Source organism: Amblyomma mixtum, chromosome 5 (assembly GCF_055824585.1).
Source record: "Amblyomma mixtum isolate Tamu chromosome 5, ASM5582458v1, whole genome shotgun sequence".
Taxonomy (NCBI): domain Eukaryota; kingdom Metazoa; phylum Arthropoda; class Arachnida; order Ixodida; family Ixodidae; genus Amblyomma; species Amblyomma mixtum.
This window is the reverse complement of record NC_143016.1, coordinates 14,950,971-14,973,374: the sequence shown is the minus strand read 5'-3', so window position 1 is coordinate 14,973,374 and position 22,404 is coordinate 14,950,971. Positions and strand designations below refer to the sequence as shown.

The 22,404-nt window shown below is 47.7% G+C and overlaps 1 protein-coding gene across 5 annotated transcripts in view; it reads left to right on the top strand.

Annotated features, from left to right (window-relative positions):
- The window catches only part of Nckx30C (solute carrier family 24 member Nckx30C), a 197,517-nt gene that overhangs the window by 70,403 nt on the left and 104,710 nt on the right, over nucleotides 1-22,404 (top strand). For 3 of the 5 annotated variants that reach the window (XM_089543427.1, XM_089543423.1, XM_089543422.1), the window contains exons 2-3: nucleotides 15,350-15,684; nucleotides 17,626-18,300. In XM_089543427.1, coding sequence (XP_089399553.1) covers nucleotides 15,508-15,684; nucleotides 17,626-18,300 — 852 coding nt within the window. In that variant the 5' untranslated portion in view covers nucleotides 15,350-15,507. The remainder of the gene's footprint in view (nucleotides 1-15,349; nucleotides 15,685-17,625; nucleotides 18,301-22,404) is intronic. The other 2 variants (XM_089543428.1, XM_089543424.1) reach the window with 1 other exon arrangement.

Genomic DNA, 22,404 nt, shown 5'->3' with positions numbered 1-22,404 from the left:
GAAAGCTGGGGTGTGCACCTCCGTGAGATTTCCTCGTGTCCGGTTGATTGTATGTGGAGTTATAACGGAGAAAACGCCGCTGTGGGGGATTTAATGAATAAAGCCCTGCGGGCTTAATGCACTGAAGGGCAAGGCTCGCACATATAACTTAAACGGAGCTACCCATGGCTGTTCCTAGATTATGTTTGTACAAGAACATATTGAAGATGAACTACGTATTATTAGAGGCAAATTTTCTGGAGTGGGCAGAGGTCGTCGGAGTCAATCGGGGTTCTTTCTAGCAACGTGGTCTCTTCGTTTTTTTGGACTAGTTTATAATATTATTTACACTTAATTTGTAAACTGCACGTGAAATCGTGCAGTTTAGCTCAGTAAATATTTTTTTTTAGTAAATAGAGCTGTTTGTGTTTTTACACGGGTGCGTTGAATTGTGTCTATTTATGCTTTCACATTTGTTTGTCTGTTTTGAGATGAGCACTACATTTCTGCTTGCATCTTGTTTGGTTTCGTGCTTTCTATGATTTTGTGCTTTTTCGACTTCAGTCCCCTCTGTAATGATTGCATGCGATTGACGATCAATAAAATGAGATGTGTTGGAACTTGACTTTCTATCATGAAAAAGAAGAAAGTGAAATCAAATGCAGGCAACAACTAAAAAGATAACCTGCAGCTACAAGCTTATGGCTTACTGTATAGGGGGTTTAAGGTCTCTAAGCGTCTCAGGCTATGAGGGACTTCGTAGTGAAGGGCTCCGTAAATTTCGACCACCTGGCATTCTTTAACGTGCACTGGCACCGCACAGTACACGGACCTCTAGAATTTCGCCTCCATCGAAATGCGACCCACGAAGCTGAGATCGAACCCGCGTCTTTCGGGTCAGCAGCTGAGCGCCATAACCACTGAGCCACCGCGGCGGCTACAAGTGCAGAGCATAAAAAAAAAAACTAAACACGATCACATCAGCACAACGCTTGCCGATAATCCTGAAGCAACTGAGTTTTCATCTTCGCCAGTGAAACTGAGGGAGCGCTTACACAGTGGTTCTCGGGGTTATCAATATAGCGAATGCTTCTATAACTGCATGTTCTTTCTGGTTTTAGCTAGGTTTGACAGATGTGTGACCTGTCAGACTAAGAAGGCACGAGCGCTCATGTGAACAGGCCGAAAATCTAGGAAACCTAGCGACTCACTGCGTGAAATGAACGCAGTTCATTCCACAAAAAACGGAGGTAATAGTGATAGCTGAAAACCACGGCCGGACTGGAGCGGCGCCGCCGCTGCAGTCCGACCATGCTAAAAAGAAACAAAAAATAACGCGAAAATATAGAGGCCTTACCTATGTTGATAGCCCCGCAGAGCCACTAAGTCAACGTTCCCTCATTGACATTGGAGTGATGCGCACGTTTTATGTTTTTTTTTCTACTGTTATACATTTGTAACCGCGGGTTATCTCTTTAGCTATTGCCTGCATTTGATTTGACTCCTCTCTTCTTGAAATGAAGTTTGTGCGTACTGCGCATAAGCCACTGTTCCTTGCAGAAAAAGCAGCAGTTAGTAGCGCAGCTTCCTGTGGTGTTGTTGTTGTTGTTGTGACTGAGAGAAGGATGAAAAGAAAATTGCACGGGCCTGCTACTGGCGTTCATGTTTCTTTCCTCTGTCTCTTGCCCCTGTGAGCGATTTCGCGCTTTTTCGAATATAAAGTCCCCCAGCCCCACCACTAACCCCAAAGTGCAGCTAGCGTAGAACTCGGAAATCGACCGACATCTTTGATTCGCTCCTCAATAATTGTTCTTGTTTTTACTTGTTTGAGTAATGTAGATGCGAATTTATCCAACGAATGTGGGTCATTGGCCTAAGGAGTTAAGAGACAAAGGTATCGACCGGATTAGATTTTTGAAAGTGTCCCCGAACAGAAAAGGGTATAGTGTATTGCATATTGTAGTGTGAATGTAAAGAATGTCTAGCAAGCAAGGTTGAACCGCCGCTGTCATGCTCGTTGAAGATTGCTTCACTGCATACACACGCATTAAGAGGAGAAGCGAGCGTTTGCAAAACCACATATTATGGTGTTAGGGGTTTTAACGTCTCAAAACTGCTTGTTGGTTATTAGAGACCCCGTAGCTGAGGGCTGCAATATAATTTCGACCATCTGGGGTCCTTTGATTCGCTCTGACATCGCACGGCACATGGGCCTGTTTGTATTCCATCCGCGTACAAATGCTGCGTAGGATGGAAGGCTAGCGAAAGTAGGGATTAAGCTGTCTGCGAGAAAGGGGGGCCGACCTTACGACGTAAACGGTTGGGATCAAAAGAGGTAAGCCAAAAGAAAAAACTGAATGGTAACGATAAAAATAAAGGCAATATTCAAAATTTCACCAGCGCTGCGACTAGGAACAAGAACAGAGAATGAAGACAAGGACAAGCGCAATATTAAAACGGAAGCACGAGACATACAGTGGTAAAGGAGAGACGAAAAATGCTGCCAGACAGTTTTACACAATTTGTTCTTGTAGCAAAGTTTAGACCCATATGGTTATAAGCATACGAAAGATTACTTACAGGAAAAGTGCCTTGAAATTTCGTTTTCGCGAAATGACATTTCTTAGTGAAGTTTTTAAGGTGCTTGCGAAAGTTACGAAAGCAGCAGTGAAAACCGCAGTCCTAGCGTCGGCTTGGCATTTAAAACGACTGCGAAGAAATAATTATTTTTCTTACATTTCATGCTTCACATGTGGTCGCTGTCCCATTTACATCTCGTTGCCAGGTTCAGGCAGCGTAGTGTCGTTAGCAAAGGTCTGTGCACGAATCCGTGCGCGTTCTTACAACTAAATTTTATGGCAGCATCGGCACAGAATTTTCCCGTAATTCCTCGAACGTGTTGTGCACTCAAAAAGCTAATAGCTTTTCAGTTGAGGTGTTATGGGGTAGTCTAAGCGCGGTTTTATACGCACACTTTACGCACACAATTGTCCGTGGTGCCATGAAAAACCTACACTGTATCACGTCACATGGGCATGTCAAAAAGTCGACGTTGTCCCAGTTATACAAAACCCAAGTGTGGAGCAATGGGAGGGTCTGCTCTCCAGCGACTGCCGCGATGACCAGATCGGTTTGATACGGCGAGCTCAGCTGACGGCAGCATCCAGCGGAGCCCTGGAATAGGGGCAACCGACCGTTGCGGATGGACTCATCTGACCACATAAAGAAAAAACAGTTGTGCTAGAGCCAAATAAAGTTATCCTATCCTATTCTATCCTATCCTATCCTATCCTATCCTATCCTATCCTATCCTATCCTATCCTATCCTATCCTATCCTATCCTATCCTATCCTATCCTATCCTATCCTATCCTATCCTATCCTATCCTATCCTATCCTATCCTATCCTATCCCACCCTACCCTACCCTACCCTACCCTACCTTATCCTATCCTATCCTATCCTATCCTATCCTATCCTATCCTATCCTATCCTATCCTATCCTATCCTATCCTATCCTATCCTATCCTATCCTATCCTATCCTATCCTATCCTATCCTATCCTATCCTATCCTATCCTATCTTATCCTATCCTATCCTATCCTATTTTATCCTATCCTATCCTATCCTATCTTGATACTAGCCATGAGTTGGGCTCGCTACGGAAGCACTGCATTGTTGTTTCTTCATCACGCAGCTGATAAAAATGTTTGTTTAGAAAGGGACCCGCTATCTTTTACTTAAAAACGACGGAAACAAGGCGTACGCCAGCAGTTTAAATATTAAAGAACATCTAAAACATGCCTGTACAAAAGATGTGCATTGAACGCCTACGAACATTCCCCCAAATGTGAAACGAAGCGTGTGAAAAATGTGTCCGAACCATCGTTGACGTGTCGTTGCGTCAACGGGTCGCCGCGACCTCTGACGGTCGCAGCTATTGCGACACACTCACACCCACGGTCGCAACCTTGGCTGTCCGATGTGCAGTCTAGCAGCAGCCACAGCAACGACGACGACAACAACAACAAACCCCGCGGACTCACCTTATCGATTTCCCCCCCACCCTTCCCTCGGATCAAGCCACGCTGGCAGCGAAGAGGTGGAAATACTTTTTTTCTTTTCTTTTTCCTCTTTCCTCCGCAGTCACGACAGCGGTGCGTCAATACCGTCAGCCCCTCCTCCGTCGTCGCAGGCCGGCCATCTCCGGCGGAGCGAAAACTCAATCATCCCAATAACGCTGTCAATGCCGACTGCCCTCGTCTCACCGCGTTATACCGGCGCTGCACGCGTGAGGGCGAACGTTTGCATCGGCACGACCTGTCATCTCCGTGCTTCCTCCTCTGTCGCCGCCGCCGTACACCGAGCGTGCCCTGCTGTACGGCGCAGCGCAGAGACCTGGCGGGCATGTCGGCCCGGCTTTATGGGTCGCTGAATCGGCCGGGCGTTATCTTCCGCACGCGCGCCGTGTAGACGTGCCTCACCGATCGCGGGTCGCTCGGACGGCAGAGACAGCTCGCGTTGATTCATGGAGCCCGCTCCCGAAAGCTTCGCAGCTTGAACGGGAGACCGCGTCCCCCCGCGCGTGATCAACGCAAGGGGCGAGCGTTGCTTTGCTGCTACTGTTTCTCTTCGCGGATGTCCTGGCGGTTCATATCTATCGTGCTGGGCTGTTTGGTAGATTGCGCTGTAGTGCTTGACATCAGAGATGAGCGTGATATATCCTCATTTGGCGTTTGTGCTTCTCCGTAGTGTAACGTAAGGGATTGGGGATTGTGAGGCTTTAACGTCTCAAAGCGACTCAGGCCACGAGGGACGCCGTGATGGAGGGCTCCGGTAAATGTAGACCTGCTGGGATTCTCTACCGCGAGCTGAAATTACACAGTACACCGGCGTTATTGTCTACATTGAAATCCGGCCGCTACGGCCGGAATCGATCACGCGACCTTGGAATCAGTAGCCTAAAGCAAATGTAATGTAGTGCAATCTGATGTAATGTCACCGAACTTTTATGGCCGTTTGCAGTGACCTGGCACTTAAGCTGTACAATAGACGAAGCCACTGGAGAAGTATTTCGACATTTTGAAGTGTTGTTTGCAGTTAGTGCCAAACAAAAAAGCTTAAGAAAAATTAGTGCCAAACAAAAAAGATAAAGAAAAATTGTTTCTATCAAACTGATAACGACAGAACACTTTCTTCTTGACTGCAACGGGATCCAGCTGCAGCTTTTTTTTCTAAGTGCAAGACTGTCCCGTTCCGGTTGGGGCATACAGTCCGCAAAATTACCTTCGACCGATGTTAGGTGTTGTGCAACATTACGCGCTGTACTGCTTGTAAGAAGAAGAGAAGAGAAAACACGCATCAAGGACCATTGGATGAAAATAGAGAATATAACCGCTATGCCTCGCGACTTCTTCAGATTCCAAAAGAAAAAGGAGCTATTTTACCATGGGCCGTGATGTCTCTGTGAATTGCATGGCGCCACAAAAAAGAGAGCAGCTGAAGGCCCCTAGAAGCATTGCTATCCGCACTAGAAAAAAAAAAAAAAAACTGGATACGAGATTCTGCACTTAGGCCTTTTCCTTCCAGCCAGCAAGACAGCTGCTATAATTACGTAGAGCGGAGGAACCCTCAGCAAAGGAGCGGAAATGATCAAGCTGTTACTAACCTTGATGTATGTCAAGAGAATCTCCTGTGCTCTGCCATGGCCCCTGTTCTACGCTTCATGTTTCGCAAAAAGCATCAGCTGTCATACTCGCAATTCAAATGACACGCGCGGCGTCCACTCTGCGGTGACGAGCAGTGTTCCGGGCCCAATGGAGCAGTCTGATTCTGGCTGCCCTGACAGCGGCTCGCGAGAATATACGCTTTCAATCGCCATTTGTCCTAATGAGTCCGGGGAGGAAAGCGTGGGCAGCGGATCACTTTGGCGGCCGCTCTAAAGGCAGAGCAGCAGCCGAACGGCCCTGGTTCCGTGGGACGAAAACGACGGCTACACTCCGGAAATGAACGCTCACCAGACCGGAACTACGTCACGGCGAAAGTACCGAAGCCCCCACGTGAAGGCGTATACGCAACCTACTTCCAGTTCGCAGCTGTGCTACTTTTTGCCACTAAAACTGTGCAGCACAGCGAAAATGCGCGTTGAAATCTCAGACAAAAGCATTGCGAGTTTCAAAAGGACTTTTTCACAGTATTCTTCGTTTGAAAAATTTGACAGAATGTACTCGCAGCGTCGTCTGCTTCTACTCAGGAAAGCAGACGGCATGTGGCTAAATGGGTTTGTCGCGGAGCGACCTCACACGCTGGTGTGCGCTGGCTCCCTTGATTGGCTGACGTCGGCTGTAGCTTCCACTGCACTGCATAGTTTTATTCAGACAATGTGTGGACAAGGAGGACAGAAAAAAAAAGTGTGAGAGGGAAAGGGCGCGGTATCCGGGAAAAAGCAAATAGGAGTAGGGTGGCTATAAAGCTACCAAACGTTGTTCCGCTATTCGCCGCTGCGCCGCTGGACGTGAAGTCACGCTGTTTCAAGCGAAACACTTCACGCTCTGATGCCCAGCAGGGACGCCCTTACCGAGATTAGCACCGATGTTCAAGCACGCGGAAAGCAACGATAGCCCCAGAAGCCATAATATGGGCGAACAACATGCGACCGCAGATCATGCTGTGAAAAGTTTGGTCCCTGGGCTAGTGTACAAAAAGCCAAACGAGCTGAAGCCGACTGGTATATAAACGCCCGCAGCAGCTCACGTCTCGACTAAGACCCTGGAGATTAGTCACAGTTAACAAGGGCGAACAGAATGGCGAAGGGCTGAGCAAAACTGGGGATGAACTAAGACGGAACTTGAAATGCGACGCGGGTGTTTCCGCTAGTGAACATATTTGGAGCGTTAGCTTCGCACTTGGGCTCACTTAAGCACTTCAATCGGTACCATTCTTTTTTAAAACTGAAACAGTAACTGGTACGCTTGTCTTCTTAGTCTTTACGATTCTCTTGTTATCTGCTTTGTTTGAAACACTGGGGATGAGAGGTCGTAACTTGAGACGACAAGAAGAAAAAGTAAAATTGCACTATTGTGTAAAATAATCAGATAAATAAGAATTATTTCGCCACGCTCAATTTACTGAGCAAGGTGAAATTAAAAAAAGCATAGAAAAGGTTTAGAAATGGGGAAAAAAAGAAGACATCTGTAAGTTGCGAGCTCTTTACTTGTATGCTTTTCAAGGCATGTGTCGAAGGTCCTTGCTCTGTTTAAGAGCAGTACATATGTGTAGGTCATCCCAGACCTGGCTTCACTCATGCTCTGTATGTTGGCTGTAAGGAAAGACCCGTCTAGCGCCACAGTGGCGCTGGATCAGAACAGAAGATGCCAGGTGCGTTATTTTGACAGTACTTAAGCACGTTTCCAGCAATCAACGTGGCAAAAAAAAAAAAAAAATCTTTGTATTCGGTGTTCTGCTATGTATCCTACCGTATCTTTTGGTTTCCTGGTAGCGACAGCAGCTCCACTGTTTGCTTGTTGTAGTTTCAGCAGAGTAGACCGCACCCGGTATATAGTCCGCGCAGCTCAGTTCTGGCTAAAAAATAGTACTTTATTACACTAGCCGCGTCTGGTAGACAGTCCCCACGAACCGAATGTGCAACGCCAGAATAAAAATTACACATTAGAATGAAAAATGTTAAAGACAAATATGCTGTGCAGTCCACATAGCGTAAGACTTTAACACTGAAACGTGTATAGTCCGTAGCGTGTATTCCGCAAAATACGGTACCTAACTTACCAGTTCAGCTGTAGACATGTGCCAAAAGGCAGGAAATGAAAATTAAGTTAACTCGAATATTCTACTCTCCAGCCTAAGTGGCATTTGCACTGAGCTAAATTGGCGGGTGCGCGGGAAAACGGAAACTAATGATCCGGGATAACGCCCCTTTCCGTTGTTCTGCTTTTGACTGGAAGCCTTGTTTGCCTGGTTCAGTTGCCTGGACACCGCCAGCGACGCTTCTTGTCGTGTACTGTGTTTTGGCACTTCAGACGTTGCCTGATTGTTTTTTATGTTCCTTAATCTAACTGTCGGGCCAGCATACCGAAAGAAAAAAATTGAGAGGACACCACTTCGCGGTTCACGTCACGCGTTGATCCTACCCTATGTTTGGGGGATATTTTCGCTGTACAGAAAAAAAAAACGGCGCTGAAAAAGAAAAGCAAAAGCTTGCGAGTGAAACAAAGTGGACTGTTCACTGAAATGTATATGATAGGATACAAACAGAAAAAAAAACTGGAAAACAAGTGAGTGAAAAAAGCACCGCCAAATTGTTTCGGCTAGCATAAATTTGTTGTACGTTTAAGGATAATTTTCTTGACGCAAGCTGTGTTTACCCATTCGTTCTGCTTTCGTGCGTTGCCCGCGTCGGGCTCGACATATAAGGAGAAAAGGTTAAGTCCAGCATGACATGCGCCGTGCAAGGAAGCTGGTGGGAAACAAAATAAGGGGAAAAGAGGAAGGTGGAGTAGACAGGAATCAGAGCAAAGAGAGCTTACAAAACAAGGCACGAAGAAACTATGAAAATACGCTGTGACATGAAAGCGACAGTCCTGGCAATAAAGGCCGCGTTGCCTCGTTATTCTTCCTCTCATTTTTACTTTAAAAAAGTTGCCTCGTATCTCGCTTCCGGTGGTTAGCCTTCAGGAGTAAACTACCGCACGACAGAACGCTGGTGAGGCACAGTGTAATTAAAGAAGAAGATACACAGAATACGCAGCAGCATGTGTAGTGCAAAGCCGAAAAAGAAGGCCGGTGTTCATTTAGCAAAAATAAATTTAAAATTGTAAAAATGCGAGTAACATCCTGAAAGTAGCAGCATTCCGAAGTCTTAACAATTCGCTGCAGTGGCTCAGTGATTAGGCGCTAAACTGGGGACCCGAAAGACACGGGTTGGATCCCGGCCGCGACAGTTGAATTTCGATGGAGGCGAAATTCTAGAGGCCCGTGTGCTGTGCGATGTCAGTGCACGTTAAAAAACCCCAGGTGGTCTAAATTTCCGGAGCCTTTCCCTACGGCGTCCCTCATAGCTTGAGTCGCTTTGGGAAGTTAAACCCAAACCAGACCAAACCAAACCGAAGTCTTAACAAGTTTCATATCTTTATCTCGCCAATGTTACACTCTCTCCTCCTCTTGCTTCACGACACAGTTCAGGTGTCCGCCCAGCACGCCTTTTTTTCTCTCCCAGCGCCCTCCCCTTGCAGTTGCGCATTGACACTTTTTTTGTGCAGAGGCGAAACTCAAAAGGTGCCCGTGCGCTGTGCGATGTCAGTGCACGTTAAGAGTACCGAGGTGTTCGAAATTAGGGCGCAGCCCTCCACTGCGGCACCTCTTTCGTGTTTCACTTGCACCTTCTTTCCTTCCCTCACGGCAGCGTGGAGGTGTCCATCGATAAGTGAGGCATTTACTGCCTCAATTTCTTTCCTCAAAACCATCATTTTTTTCTTGTATACCCTTTTGCGGTAATGATGATGTATGCTAAGCAAAGCTCATTATAAATTATTAGTCACGATAGATGAGTAGGTTAATTAGCGGGTAAGCGCAATGGGCTGATCGATCACCTCTTACTGGACAAACGAGCCAGGCAGCAGCCTAGAGTACTGCGGATTTGACTGATTTAGATAGGTGGTGGTGAAAAACATTTATGGGCAATTAAATTTTTACAGAAAGGTGATTGGGGTAGGACCCTATTGGCCCTTTCCCCTCACAGTACTAGGTGGAGCCCCTATTCCGGGGCCCCATTGGCAAGCAACGCCGCCCGCGTCCGTTGAACCAAGGCCTTTTGGCTCTTTAGATCTTGACAGCCGAGCAGGGCCGCCTCCCAGTCCTCTCTGGTGGGGTTGGGGTTGGGGGGGATAGATGGGTTAGATTGACACGCCCAAACCATGTGGAAGGTGTCAGACACCTCCCCACAGAACTGGCACGTGCCATCAAAGGATGTATTGAAATGTTTAAGCACCGCCGGGCACAGTACAGTGTTAGTGAGAATTTTGATGAGGAGGCGCTCGTCAGCGCGATCCAGACCCTTACAAGGGGCCGGGTAGCGCCGGTGCTCCTCCTTGTAGTAATCGGTAATTTGTTTGAATGTAATGGCCAGATTGTCTGATTGGGAGTACCCTTCCAAGGACAGGGAGATAGCCCGGTGAGAGAGTGCGCGGGCGGCCTGATCGGCCTGTTCGTTTCCCTGGAGTCCCTGGTGACCGGGGGCCCAAATCAGGTTGCGTGGAGTTGGATCTTCAGATCGACAGCTGTTAATCACCCCATAGGAGAGAGCTATGCGCACCGATAAACACAAAACAAAACCGGAGCCAACTTTCTTTGAACACCTGTACTTCTAGCTCTTCTAGCCTTTAATCTTTTTTTTTTTACTATTCCATTTCTTATTTTCATAATTGAAAAGCCGATGTAGTTAAATCCATGCACGAAATATATTTCATTCCATTCTGCTCAAAGCCTTGTCTCTATTGATCTAGAATGTAGGTTAGGGGACGGCTTATTTTCTAAGCCGGCACTATTGGGGCTCAATTACTGGTGCCAGCGAAATGCCCCTTCACTCCTTTTATTGCAGAAAGAAATCACGTCTTAACTCAGTCTTATTTTCGCAGTGCGTGTTATTTAGCATTTACGGTAGGTAGCGTTCTCCGAAAAAATGCCTTAAACCTCTCTAGCAGCCAGGGCTCTTTTTTTTATGCGCCTTTATTTCAGAGCACAAAACATATTTGCCAATGCATTATAATAGAAGGAGGTTGTTAGGAACACAGTAATTTGCACAATTTTTTCGGCTGAATAATTCACTGCCCTTGTAATAATAACGAATGATAGCTAAGGCGCAAAGAGCTGATGAAGATGTGTTCATCGTAAACTTTTCTTTTTTGTACTGTATACAGCTCTATAAAGGTTTGCCTGAAGTTTCAGTGCTCTAACTGCTCGTTAGAAACGAACAGGTAAAATGTGTTATCTTGCATTATTTCCGAAGATTTATTTTTCTAAGTAAGCAGTATAGCGTTAGCTACTTGATTGGAGTTTAAGATCCTGTCATTGTGCGAACTCCTGCGGCCAGAAGCACATAGCCTGTGTTCTGTGGCGGTCATTTCTTGATGGACGTGTGTTAATGTAAACCCTCCCAACGCAGTGCATAATTTTCGCTTTCATGAGTACATATTCGTAAAAACGGGTCACTTCCACTGACACAATGTATTGCAATATTGCAGCATGAAATTGGATTGTTGCGCTTTCGGAAAACTTTACGCAGAACGGGAAAACACGACAAGACATGGATGCGCTTTCGTGTTCTTTGTTTTTTACCCATTCTTTATAAACTTTATCGAAAGCACAATGCACTATAATGCTAATTACCAACAAGCCCAATGTGAAGCACTCTTGTTGTTTGCCGGGTTTCGTACAAGTACTCCGTTATCGTAAGGCCAATCGAACGCGTGGTCAATGAAGCAGAAATCGTTTTCATCGTCTTAAGCTCAAAGTTATTATCAGAACGATTCATGAGGAACTATAATATCTGTGCCACCCACGAACTCAGCCATTGCGTTAACTATAGTTATCAGGAGTTTAGATTACTACTGTGTCGCATTACACTCTGCTTCACAAAAAGCTTTCAGTGTTGTAGACTTAAAGCTCGCATTAACAGAACAGGCGCCAAGATCTCATAGCTGTTCGCTTGACAGAACCGTTCCTCACTGACTGGCTGTTAACTGACACCTAACTATCAGCGACATCAAAGAACACATTAGCACCACTGACGGCCAATCCAAGGCCTTTCTTACATGGGCGCAGGTTTGGGAATATTGTTGCGAAGAAGACGAAGCTGGCAGTGGCGCAGGACGGAGCGCTCGCGCTAGGCCAGCGGCCATTAAATCATCTCTTATCCATCGTTCATCACGCCTCATTCTTCGGCTGGCCGCCACGTAACATTTGGTGTGAGATGCTGGGGTCCCTTCATCGCCATCCTGGTCACGGAGCGTCGGCGTCCAGCGCTGGTTCGCCGCGCCGTGCCCCAGCCCGCCCGACCTGAACCGACCTCGCCGCTCACCCCAGCCCCGTCCCCCGCCCGGTCCACAAGACACGACGAACTGACGACGTTGCCGCGACCATAATGACCCGACCGACCAAAGACCCTGCCCACACATGAGGACACCGCCCCCCTGCTCCTGCCGTTCGGTGCGTCCAAGGACCTCGGCCGTCAGCTCCTGGCACCCTACGGCCCGGATGCTTCGTGGATCGGGACTCATCCGCCTATCATCTCATCCACCGTGGCGGCCAGCATTTCATCTCTTTGCCACTTCTTTTCTGCCCTGGAAGCCATCGCTGAATCACGCATCGCTTCGTCCATGTCTTCTTCAGTTTACTCGCTCGGTGGCCCGGGTAATGTTACGAAGAAGACGAAGCTGGCAGTGGCGCAGGACGGAGCGCTCGCGCTAGGCCAGCGACCATTAAATCATCTCTCATCCATCGTTCATCACGCCTCATTCTTCGCCTGGCCGCCACGTAACAATATGACCCCTGATTGGCTAGCTTGCTCCTCCGCCGCACACGTCCAACAAATCTAACTGCTGCAGTTATTGCCATTGCTGCTTGTGGAATATATGAATACCATACAAACCGATGTCTCAGTAGCCCTACTGTACAATACTATCGTGTGCAGAGTTGCTGAGTTGTTGCAGTAGATGAGGTAGAGTCAAGCCCGGAAGCAACATGCATGCCTCACAAGCAGCAGCGTGGTAGTCGCTGGCTGCGCTTGGCCAGTGTAGATAGTCGCGGCGTGACGTTACGGGCTGCCGACTTTGCGAATGCGGGTTCCAGATTGGCTGACGCCAGCTCGGAACTGCAAAACGACGGGCGGTTTTGGGAGCGCGTGATGAAGAAGAAACTGTTTTGACGAGAACGAAAAAGAAAAAAAAAGACCTCTTTGACGCACTGCTTATGCAGTGTTCAAAGCCGCTGTAAATTTGGAAGACATGCAATTTTTTCTTATTGGCACAACTTTATTACTCTTTACTGGATGAAACGCTCACCTTGCTACCCCGGAGATCCAATGCTTTTGTGAAAAAAGGCTCTCTAACACAAATTACTTATGGATCTGCCGACGCTACATGCACCAGAGTCGTTTATTAACACTTCTTTTCGCTTTTTCTTCCTTTCTCGTCCCCTCCGGTCAGAAACTTGACATTCGGGGAAACGGTTGCCGTTATGACATCGCAATCACGCTTGCGAGGTAGTTGGTCTTTCTTTCTGCCAACACGGACGGCCTCTTCTCGAACGGGAACCTGAGCCGCAGTTCGTACGAAGGACAAGAAATATGAACACTCACGTCTCAAGAATGGGACGCCGCTATAAGGCACAACAGCCACATCAAGAAGAAAGTGAAAGGCTAGTTTGCTTGAGGAACTGGCTTCAGCCCCGACGAGAGGATCAAGTATCTCTCCGTTCTGGCCGTCGGAAGCGTGCGGAGAGTGGACAGCGCAGATAGCGCGGAGTCAGGGGCAGCCCGGAGAATAGAGGGAAGGGGTGAGAAGAAGAGAAGCGGGCTCCTTTGGTGTTGCTCTCGGGAGCTGCGCGGCTGCGGCAGCCTTCGATGGCGAGCGTTGGACATTGTGCAAACCCGTGAAATATGAGCTCTGCTGGCGACCGTTCCATAGACTGTTTCTGCGGTTCTACTGCGCCGTCGTACCCCGATGAATGCGCGCTAGGAGCCACAGCGGAAGAAACAAAAAACCCAAAAAAATCACAGCCACAGATCCGCAGAAAATAATAACCTCGAAGGGGAAACCAAAACCCTCCGCGCGCGCACGCACACACAATATGTATAATGCAATACTAAATAAAGTAATAAACGGAGGGGCATGAAGATGGTCCGTCGGTGTAGCCTTGCAAAGAACGACCGCTCGTCTTTATGAGCGCAAGGAAAGCGATGAAACAAATAAAAAGCAATGCATATAAGCGGATGCAAGCCGATAGAATCGCCGCATTTGCGTCGTTTATCAAGAAGAACGATGTTGGAGACACTCGCGTATTCTACGGTACACCTCTGTGAGCCGCTGCAGACGACACGCTTTATACCTTTCCATTATTCTACTTCTTTGCTCAGAAGGATCACAAGAATCTTGCTTCTGCTGGTTGTGTTTAAAATTCCTTCTTTAGAGATGCGTGTGGTCGCATGCATCGAGAAATTTTTGCCTCAGAATGCGTTGCTATTGGTACCACGGCGTTTGCGAATGTAACAAGTATGGCGCTTTACTGTGGAACCCTATCATCTATCGATTTGATGAGTTTTCCCTGCCTGCATAAAAAAAATTGCAAAAAGGATGTGTAAAGACAACAAATCGGCGACTCGGGTGGGAAACACCATGCCTCAGTAGTATTCTATAGGCTAGAAAGAAAAAAAATTCGCAGAGAAGAGCCACTACCCCAATGTCGAAGCTGCTCGTCATCGGCTATTGATCGCTATAATAAACGACGCTCCATCCAACGTTTGCGACTAGAAATTGCTAGGCGGCTGTGTGCTGTGCGATGCTAGCGCAGGTTAAAGATCCCTTGATGGTCGAAATTAACCAAGTCTTCCACTATGGCGTCCCTCATATATCTTCATAATCTGACCTAAGATAGAACAACAGGTTCGGAACGTTAAACCCTACATAGCATAGCATAGCGTAACATAACATAACATAACATAACATAACATAACATAACATAACATAACATAACATAACATAACATAACATAACATAACATAACATAACATAACATAACATAACATAACATAACATAACATAACATAACACAACACAACATAACACAACATAACATAACTAACATAACTAACATAACATAACATAACATAATATAACAAACACAACACAACATAACATACCACAGCATAACATAACATAGCATAGCATAGCCTAGAATAACATAACATGATATCGCATAACATAAAGAGCATGAAAACATAGCATAACATAAAATAACAAACACAGCATAGCCTAACATAGCATAACATAGCATATCACAACATCAAATAACATGACATGATATAACGTAATTCGACGGAGGCGAAATTCTAGAGGCCCGTGTGCCGTGCGATGTCAGTGCACGTCAAAGAACCCCAGGTGGTCGGAATTTCCGGAGCCCTTCACTACGGCGTCCCTCATAACCTGAGTTGCTTTGGGACGTTAAACCCCAGTCAACCAACCAATGACATAACGTAAAAAACTCGCTGGGTGCTTTTTGAAGTGGCGAGAAATTGTGCACTTTGCTGCTCTTTGAAATTCCGTGTGTGCCTTCAAGGCGCCTTTCTTGTCTGGCGTGGTGCAGATGCGGCCCCGGTCGACGGCCAGGACGCCGCCCAGAGGACCCGGACCCGTCCCCGCGAGGGTCGCCCAGCGGTCCAGCAGCAGCAGCAGCAGCCGGAGTGCCCCCGCCGCCTGACCGGCCGTGCAGCAGCCCCGTTGGCTGCGCCGGCCGCAGCGGCCATGGGGGGCCACTGCACCTCCACCCTGGCGGGGCTCCGCGGCAGACTGCGCAGGCGCTGGCGGGACCCGCGCCTCGTCTTCCTCTCGGCCGTGCTGGTCTTCGGCTGCCTCAGCTACTTCCACGCGCCGCCCTCGGCCGGCTGCAAGGCCGAACCCCTCCTGCACCGCAGCGACGGCGTGAGTGGGCCGCCCTTTGGATTCCCCGCTACGAGTGTCCGGGTTTTTCGACCCCCGATTTTCCCATTTCCCAAATTCTCAATTCTCCGAAAAATTTCTCTGGTATCTGAGTGCGTCCCGGATTCCCGATTGTCCAGTCTCAATCTAAACAGAATTTCCGATTCTCAATTCCCCAATTCACGATTCTCAGATGTCCGATGGCGGTTTCCGGACGAGATTCCCAAGGATAGAGTTCGGAAAGTTCATGTCATTGAAAGTCGTAGACAACGGAAATGTCTCTAGTAATCGGCGAACAAGGTCGAAAATAGCGTACTCGACTGGTTTTTCCACTTAGTGGAGGCCTTAGTGGAGGCAGCGCACAAAGCGGTGAGCGACCAGGGACCACTGAGAGCAAGTACTTTCCCTCTTGGCTGAACGTAACTAGAACGGCTGACAACTAGGCAAGGGTAGGGATATCAGTGTGTGTCCCTCCACAGTATACATTTGAAAGATGCCAAAAGTCAGTGAAGCCAACATTGATTACAATGTCTGCTGATTTTTTTTTTTTATGTAGAATGGGTGACAGTATACGGAGGTGGCTTGCTGGCCGTTTCCTTCCCCATAGCATACCGGAGAAGACCGACCTTCTTTTCTGGAGAGAAACCGTCATGTATCTGTCTCTTAGGAGAAAAACATAGGAGAGAAGGAAGTTGGGTCGTTTATTGTGAGCTTGTCATTGTGGTGGCAGGAGATAATGCGAAGTGCTTACAATAGGTTAGCTGGCCTCTGGTTACGTCGTTACTACGATGATTTTTGATATTGCATGTTGTACGTCACTCTTTTGAGTAACTCAATCTGTACTCTTGTTAGATTTACAGGATTCCTTCGAGGCATTTTTTTAAGAACTCTGATCTTACGTACCGTAGGAGAGAATTCCGCTGTAGGGCACGCAATTGCTCAGAGGCTCAGAAAATTTGATTAGATTGCTGCACCGATTGTTTCTTAGTTTGCGCCAAGATTCTCACGGGAACAGCCCTATTGTTTTCAAACCGAAAAAGAAAACTAGACTCAACGAACATAGAGTAACTGAGGGATGTTAGAGCAATGGCGGTTAGGCTCTACCTCTGTCTTGGCAGCAGGCGAGGGAAGGTAAATAAAAAGTCATGAAGGAGAGGAACCATTGAGAAAAAGAACGTGGACACAGGAACAAAAAATTTAAAAGGAAATGATACGGTGCAAGCCGGAAGTAAAAAATTGAAAAACGAATCGAAAGGTCTCGGAGGTGGACTCAGAACTACACTAGTCGAGGTCAGAAACATTGGTTACATTGTTTAAATAAACGTAAAACAAGGTTTTGCTTTCGTGCTGGCGCTCAAAGCCGGTGTCTTCTCTACCCTAGACGATTTATTTTAGTAAATATACCGTATAATAATAAATATACAATATACAATACTTAATTTACAATATACAACAACATCAACAACCCTCGTCAAATCTCTGGAAGTAGGCTACGCAATAGGCATCGCTGGAGAGAACCTTGACGCTATAGATCTCGTTTAAATGGGCACACAGAAGTATATCTCAACAAGGCAATGCAGAAAAAAAAACACAGACTCATTCGTCGCGCCAATAACGCGTAGTACGTTACGCTAGGAAAAAACTTTCTAGGCTTGGTTAATAGTAAGAGATAGCGCTAGAGATATATCAGTGGTGAAGTGTCTGCAGCGTTGGGATATTGAGTTCAAATTGATGATGGAATGCCACATTTTCACGATGCAGGTCTGGATATATAGACAGCGTCTCATAACCTCCATTTTTATTGAATTCAGCTTTTACATCGCGCGTAACACATTATCTTTACAAGGCATACAACGTTGCTTCGAAGGTGACAATTTTTCTGAAGAGAAAATTGAGAGACAGTTTGTTTCAAGCCTGTCGTCATATCCCGTTTTTCCTCCGCAGCTCGAACCGCTGGCATGGCATTCCCGCTCCCTGCTGAGCACCACCGCCGCCGCCAACGGCACCGAGCACAACGGCACCGAGCCGGCCAAGAGCGCCCAGTTTCCCGAGGACCTTTTTAACGAGGACCAGCTCAAGCGGGGCGCCGTCATCCTGCACGTGATGGGCATGGTGTACATGTTCGTGGCGTTGGCCATTGTGTGCGACGAGTTCTTCATTCCCGCCCTGGACGTCATCACCGTGAAGCTGGACATCTCCGAGGACGTGGCCGGCGCCACCTTCATGGCGGCCGGCGGCTCGGCGCCCGAACTCTTCACCAGCGTCATCGGGGTGTTCATCTCGTTCGACGACGTGGGCATCGGCACCATCGTGGGCTCGGCCGTGTTCAACATCCTCTTCGTCATCTCCATGTGCGCCATCTTCTCCAAGTCGGTGCTGCAGCTCACCTGGTGGCCGCTATTCCGCGACGTCACCTTCTACTCGGTGATCCTCATCATACTGATGCACTTCTTCAAGGACAGCACCATCTACTGGTGGGAGGCCCTGGTGCTGCTCCTCTGCTACGCCTCCTACGTGACCTTCATGAAGTTCAACGAACGGGTGGAGAAGATGCTCAAGAAGCTCCTCAATCGCAACAAGGTGACGCGTGTGGGCAGCACGGATCACCTCATGCCGCATGTGAGTCCCCTCGTGGCCCTCCGTAGCCGCCTCCCGCTCCGCCTACGCTTGTGCTCTCCCCACCTTGTTCGCCGCGGTGGTGAATCGCTGAATGACCGGTGTGCCACTCCCGTGCGCGTCTCGGCATTGGAATACTGTCGGAGGGGAGCAGCACACGCATTCGGCGATCCACCGCTGCTGTGAAGGGCCGGGAACCGCGCGCCCTTTGCCCCCCGAGTCTGGCTCAAGCTGATGGCAAATGAAGGGCGCGGGCCCCAGTTTCGACCGCTTCCTTTGCTGCCCCACAATGTGCGGTGAGGAAGCCGGAACTAGGGCTCGGTACTCCAGCATCGGCTAAAACTGAGCACCGAGGGTGCTTTGCCGGACTCTGGCGCACTCTAACGTGACGCTTCGTAACGTTCGCTTTCCCGCTGCGTTCTTGGCTGAGCCATTTCTGAACAGCGAGACGAAGCTGAACAGACGTAGCTCGCGGTTACCTCCGGCACACCTCGTGTAGCTAGAGTAGACCGCTGCCAATCGACTGGCGGAGATCCTCCTGCTAAGGTCTACATGTGGCTTATACGGAATTCGAAGATAGTGTGCCACGTCCACTGATGTGACAGTTTTTGAAAATAGTTTTCGGCACATTCTAACAACATGCTTAAGGCAAATTTGGTGACGCGAAGAGAAGCACAATCATATTGCCAGAAATCTTAGGTTAACGAATGAGCCTTGTGATGAGAGTAAGTAGAGTACCGAGCTAATGTTGCAAAGCTTCGTCTACGCTCTTAGAAAACTGGCTCGGCCTGTGCCCTGCCTAACAGAAAGCGAGTCCTCGCTAGCTTTGGCTGGAGTAGGGCGCCAAATCATGAGGGGACCGGATTCGCCAAGCCGCAGTGGAGGCCAGCATTGACGTTCCGACTTTGGTAAATGATGTGAAGGGGCACTCTGACCTGCGCTGAGACTATGAGAAAATTTGCGCTTACGGACCGATTCCTACCATTAACTACAAATTCAGATAAGAGGTCCTGATGAAAAAGCCTGTTTTCTAAATTTTCGATGGCGCTTACTATAGTTGTCTACGATGCTTGAATTAAAGAACTCGTCGGGAATGGGAAAGAGGAAAGGGAGCCTAAATGAAGGACGTTAAAGCGGATGCTTGCGCGAGTTGCTACGAATTTTTCCTGAATAGCAGCGCGAACTTAGACGAGGACTGAAGGAAGACACAGCGCCCGTCTATCTGTCTTCCTTCAGTCACCGTCCAAGTTAGCGCTGTTATTCAGCTACATGAAGGGCAACGGGACACCGAGTAGTATAACCACACTTATGTTTTTGTTCTTTTGGAGAAGAAAAATATAGGGAAGAAAAAATAGCCGTGGAGCGCCATTCCAAGGGTATTCTATAGCTCTTCTACGCACAGAACCCCTCTTTTTTTTTTGGGCTTGTGTCTAAAAAAGATACGCTAATTTCCGATCCTTATCACCTGATTAAAATGGAGTCAGGCCGATCAAAATGAACCTCTGCTGCGATGTATGCGTTTCTGGTCCTCTCAGAGCCTAACTTCCTTGCATGGGCACTCGGAACGATGCCTGCTTGCACATGACATCGTCTGTGCATCATTAACCTAGGTGGTCGTGCCATGAAACGGTGATTGGCGCATTTTATTTGCATCTTTCACGCAGCCAGCCAGCTCCCCCTAACCTTACCGTCCCTTTCTCTATGGCCTCTTGTGCACACAAGGCCGGCGCTCTGCGCAGCAGGTCTTATCACCGTTGCAACGCTGCTCGGTCCTTAGCGAAACGCCGGAGCGTCCGTGCAGTGGGCGGCCCTCATTCAAATGTAAGTTCACAGATGTACAGAATGAGGGCAGACAAAATGAAAAAAAAAAACAACGACAAAAACCGCCACTGCTTACTGCTAACCGGAAAGGTCAGTACGAACTAGCAGTCGAGTTATAAGTGTATAATGCGTCAGGCCCAGAAGGCAGTCTGATAGACGGTAGAAAAAGACAGTGTGATAGGACAAGCAATCTAACCAAATATACGGTCTACGCAGCTCCTTAACTCTTAGAGAATTCACTTCTTTTTTAGATTTCAATCAAAGCTAGCGACAGAGAACTAATGCTGCGAGTGCAGAAATCGCTATACATTGCCAGTATGGACGAAAAAAGTTTGAGCTGCCCGAATTCTGCGCAGGCATGCAAACACACTCATATTTTGAACATCACTGTTTAAACTTTTCACCTCAAATGCCCGAAATATGGGGCAGCTTAATCCCAAAAAACCCACGAAGAGAGCACACACAAGTGCAGACCAAATTTATTGCATATGTGCTAGCTGTGGTATGCTTTATCAGGGAGATCAAAAGAAAGAAAGAAAGAAAGAAAGAAAGAAAGAAAGAAAGAAAGAAAGAAAGAAAGAAAGAAAGAAAGAAAGAAAGAAAGAAAGAAAGAAAGAAAGAAAGAAAGAAAGAAAGAAAGGTAGGTTTTGCAGCGCTTGTCCGTACTCCCATCCCACCGGTGACGGTGACTAGGCCGGGCTTTTCGCCAAGGGCCGAGCACAGCTGTTGTTGCATCATCAGTGTACGTGCGTGCTCCTGTTTGTCTCTATTCTTCTCGCCTGTCACTCTTCACTCCCTGTACTCAAAGCATGGAGTAGAGTCACTGGATATGGTTGCCAGAGTATCGCTACTGATGCTGCGCACACGTGGTGGCGCGGCGCTGCGTTCGGACACTCGCTCTCGCAGCTGCGTGACCAGCGACGCCGCGACAGGCGCCATCTGTTGCCGTTGTTCCAAAGTTCGCCTTCGCCAACGCACACTCGCTGCGCGCGCACAGAAGCACTTACTGTCTTGCAAGTGAACTGCGTCTTTTTATCTGTGACGCATTAGACCTGTGCTTCGAATTTTATCGACAATGTGGCAGTGCGCTTACTGCACTGATCATACAAGTCGCATCACATAAGAACGATGGGTCAAAAGTGTATTCGCTAAAGCGTCGAGTGCAGTGGCAAGGCTAACTTGGCAGCAGTCCGCACGTCATCAGAGGTTACGAAATGCTACACTCCAACCCGAAAACGACGAAAGGTTACACCCAAAGAACTGTATCACTACTGTCTTGGAACCAAAATGGCCGCGGCCGTTGATAATGCTTGGAGCCAATATGGCGGTTAAGCCCTCACCATTGATGCTCCGAAACAATCCAGTGACTCTTGTTGGCATGGTGCTTCTCTTTCCGTTGTTGCTGTTGCTTCCTCTGACTGGTTGCCTTCGTCTTTCTTCCGGGAACTTTATACTGTTGTGACCGCTTCCTTGTTTGTCTGTTTGTCCGTTCGTTTGCTTGTCTGTTTGTTTCACGCGGAAAGCATCGCTGGAGGAGCAAAGGCTCTCAAGCCGGCCTCACTCTGCTCTCGTTTATTTCCACAGCTTGTTCTTATGTACACATTTGTTTAGTAAAGCACGTTCAAACAGCTGTGGTTGCCTTCGAACAGGGGCAATTTTTTTTGTGCTTTCAGCGTTGCAGTTTATTTGCATAAGCTTAAGTAGAATAAAGGTAGGCAAATAGAGCATCTTGCAAATGACACAGGTTCGCCTATGCTAGACGAGGAATAAGAACAAAAAACAGGCTTTAATAATTTCTGGAATATTCAAGTACGAAGATGACACGCGCAAGAAATTCTGAAAGATTATGCGCAACTTTAACTGAAAGCGATGCAGCAAGAGAGCACACATAGTGAGGGAAGATCACAGCACACAGCACTCTGGGGAGCACAGGCCTGCGGCACTGCATGGAATGCTCACATTGTCAGTCGATTACGCACTGTGGAAATTCAGTGTTGAAACAACGCTAGCCTTTCGATTTTTGTGTGCGCGCTTAATAGTTCACTTATAAGCGTTCAACTTGAGCGTGCGCAGTGAAAGACCTTCGATGGTCGCGTTTCTTGAGACACTTCAGAACAGTGCAACGGCCGGTTGTAACATGCGTGGTTGGATATGTGACTTGTGAAAGTCTTGCATGTTACGTACAAAATATTTTCCAGAATAAGCAAGACGCGTTAATACTTACTTAGTTGTGAGTGGTAGCACCTTCTCCATTATGTGTGTTCTTAGTATTATTTAGATTTTAGG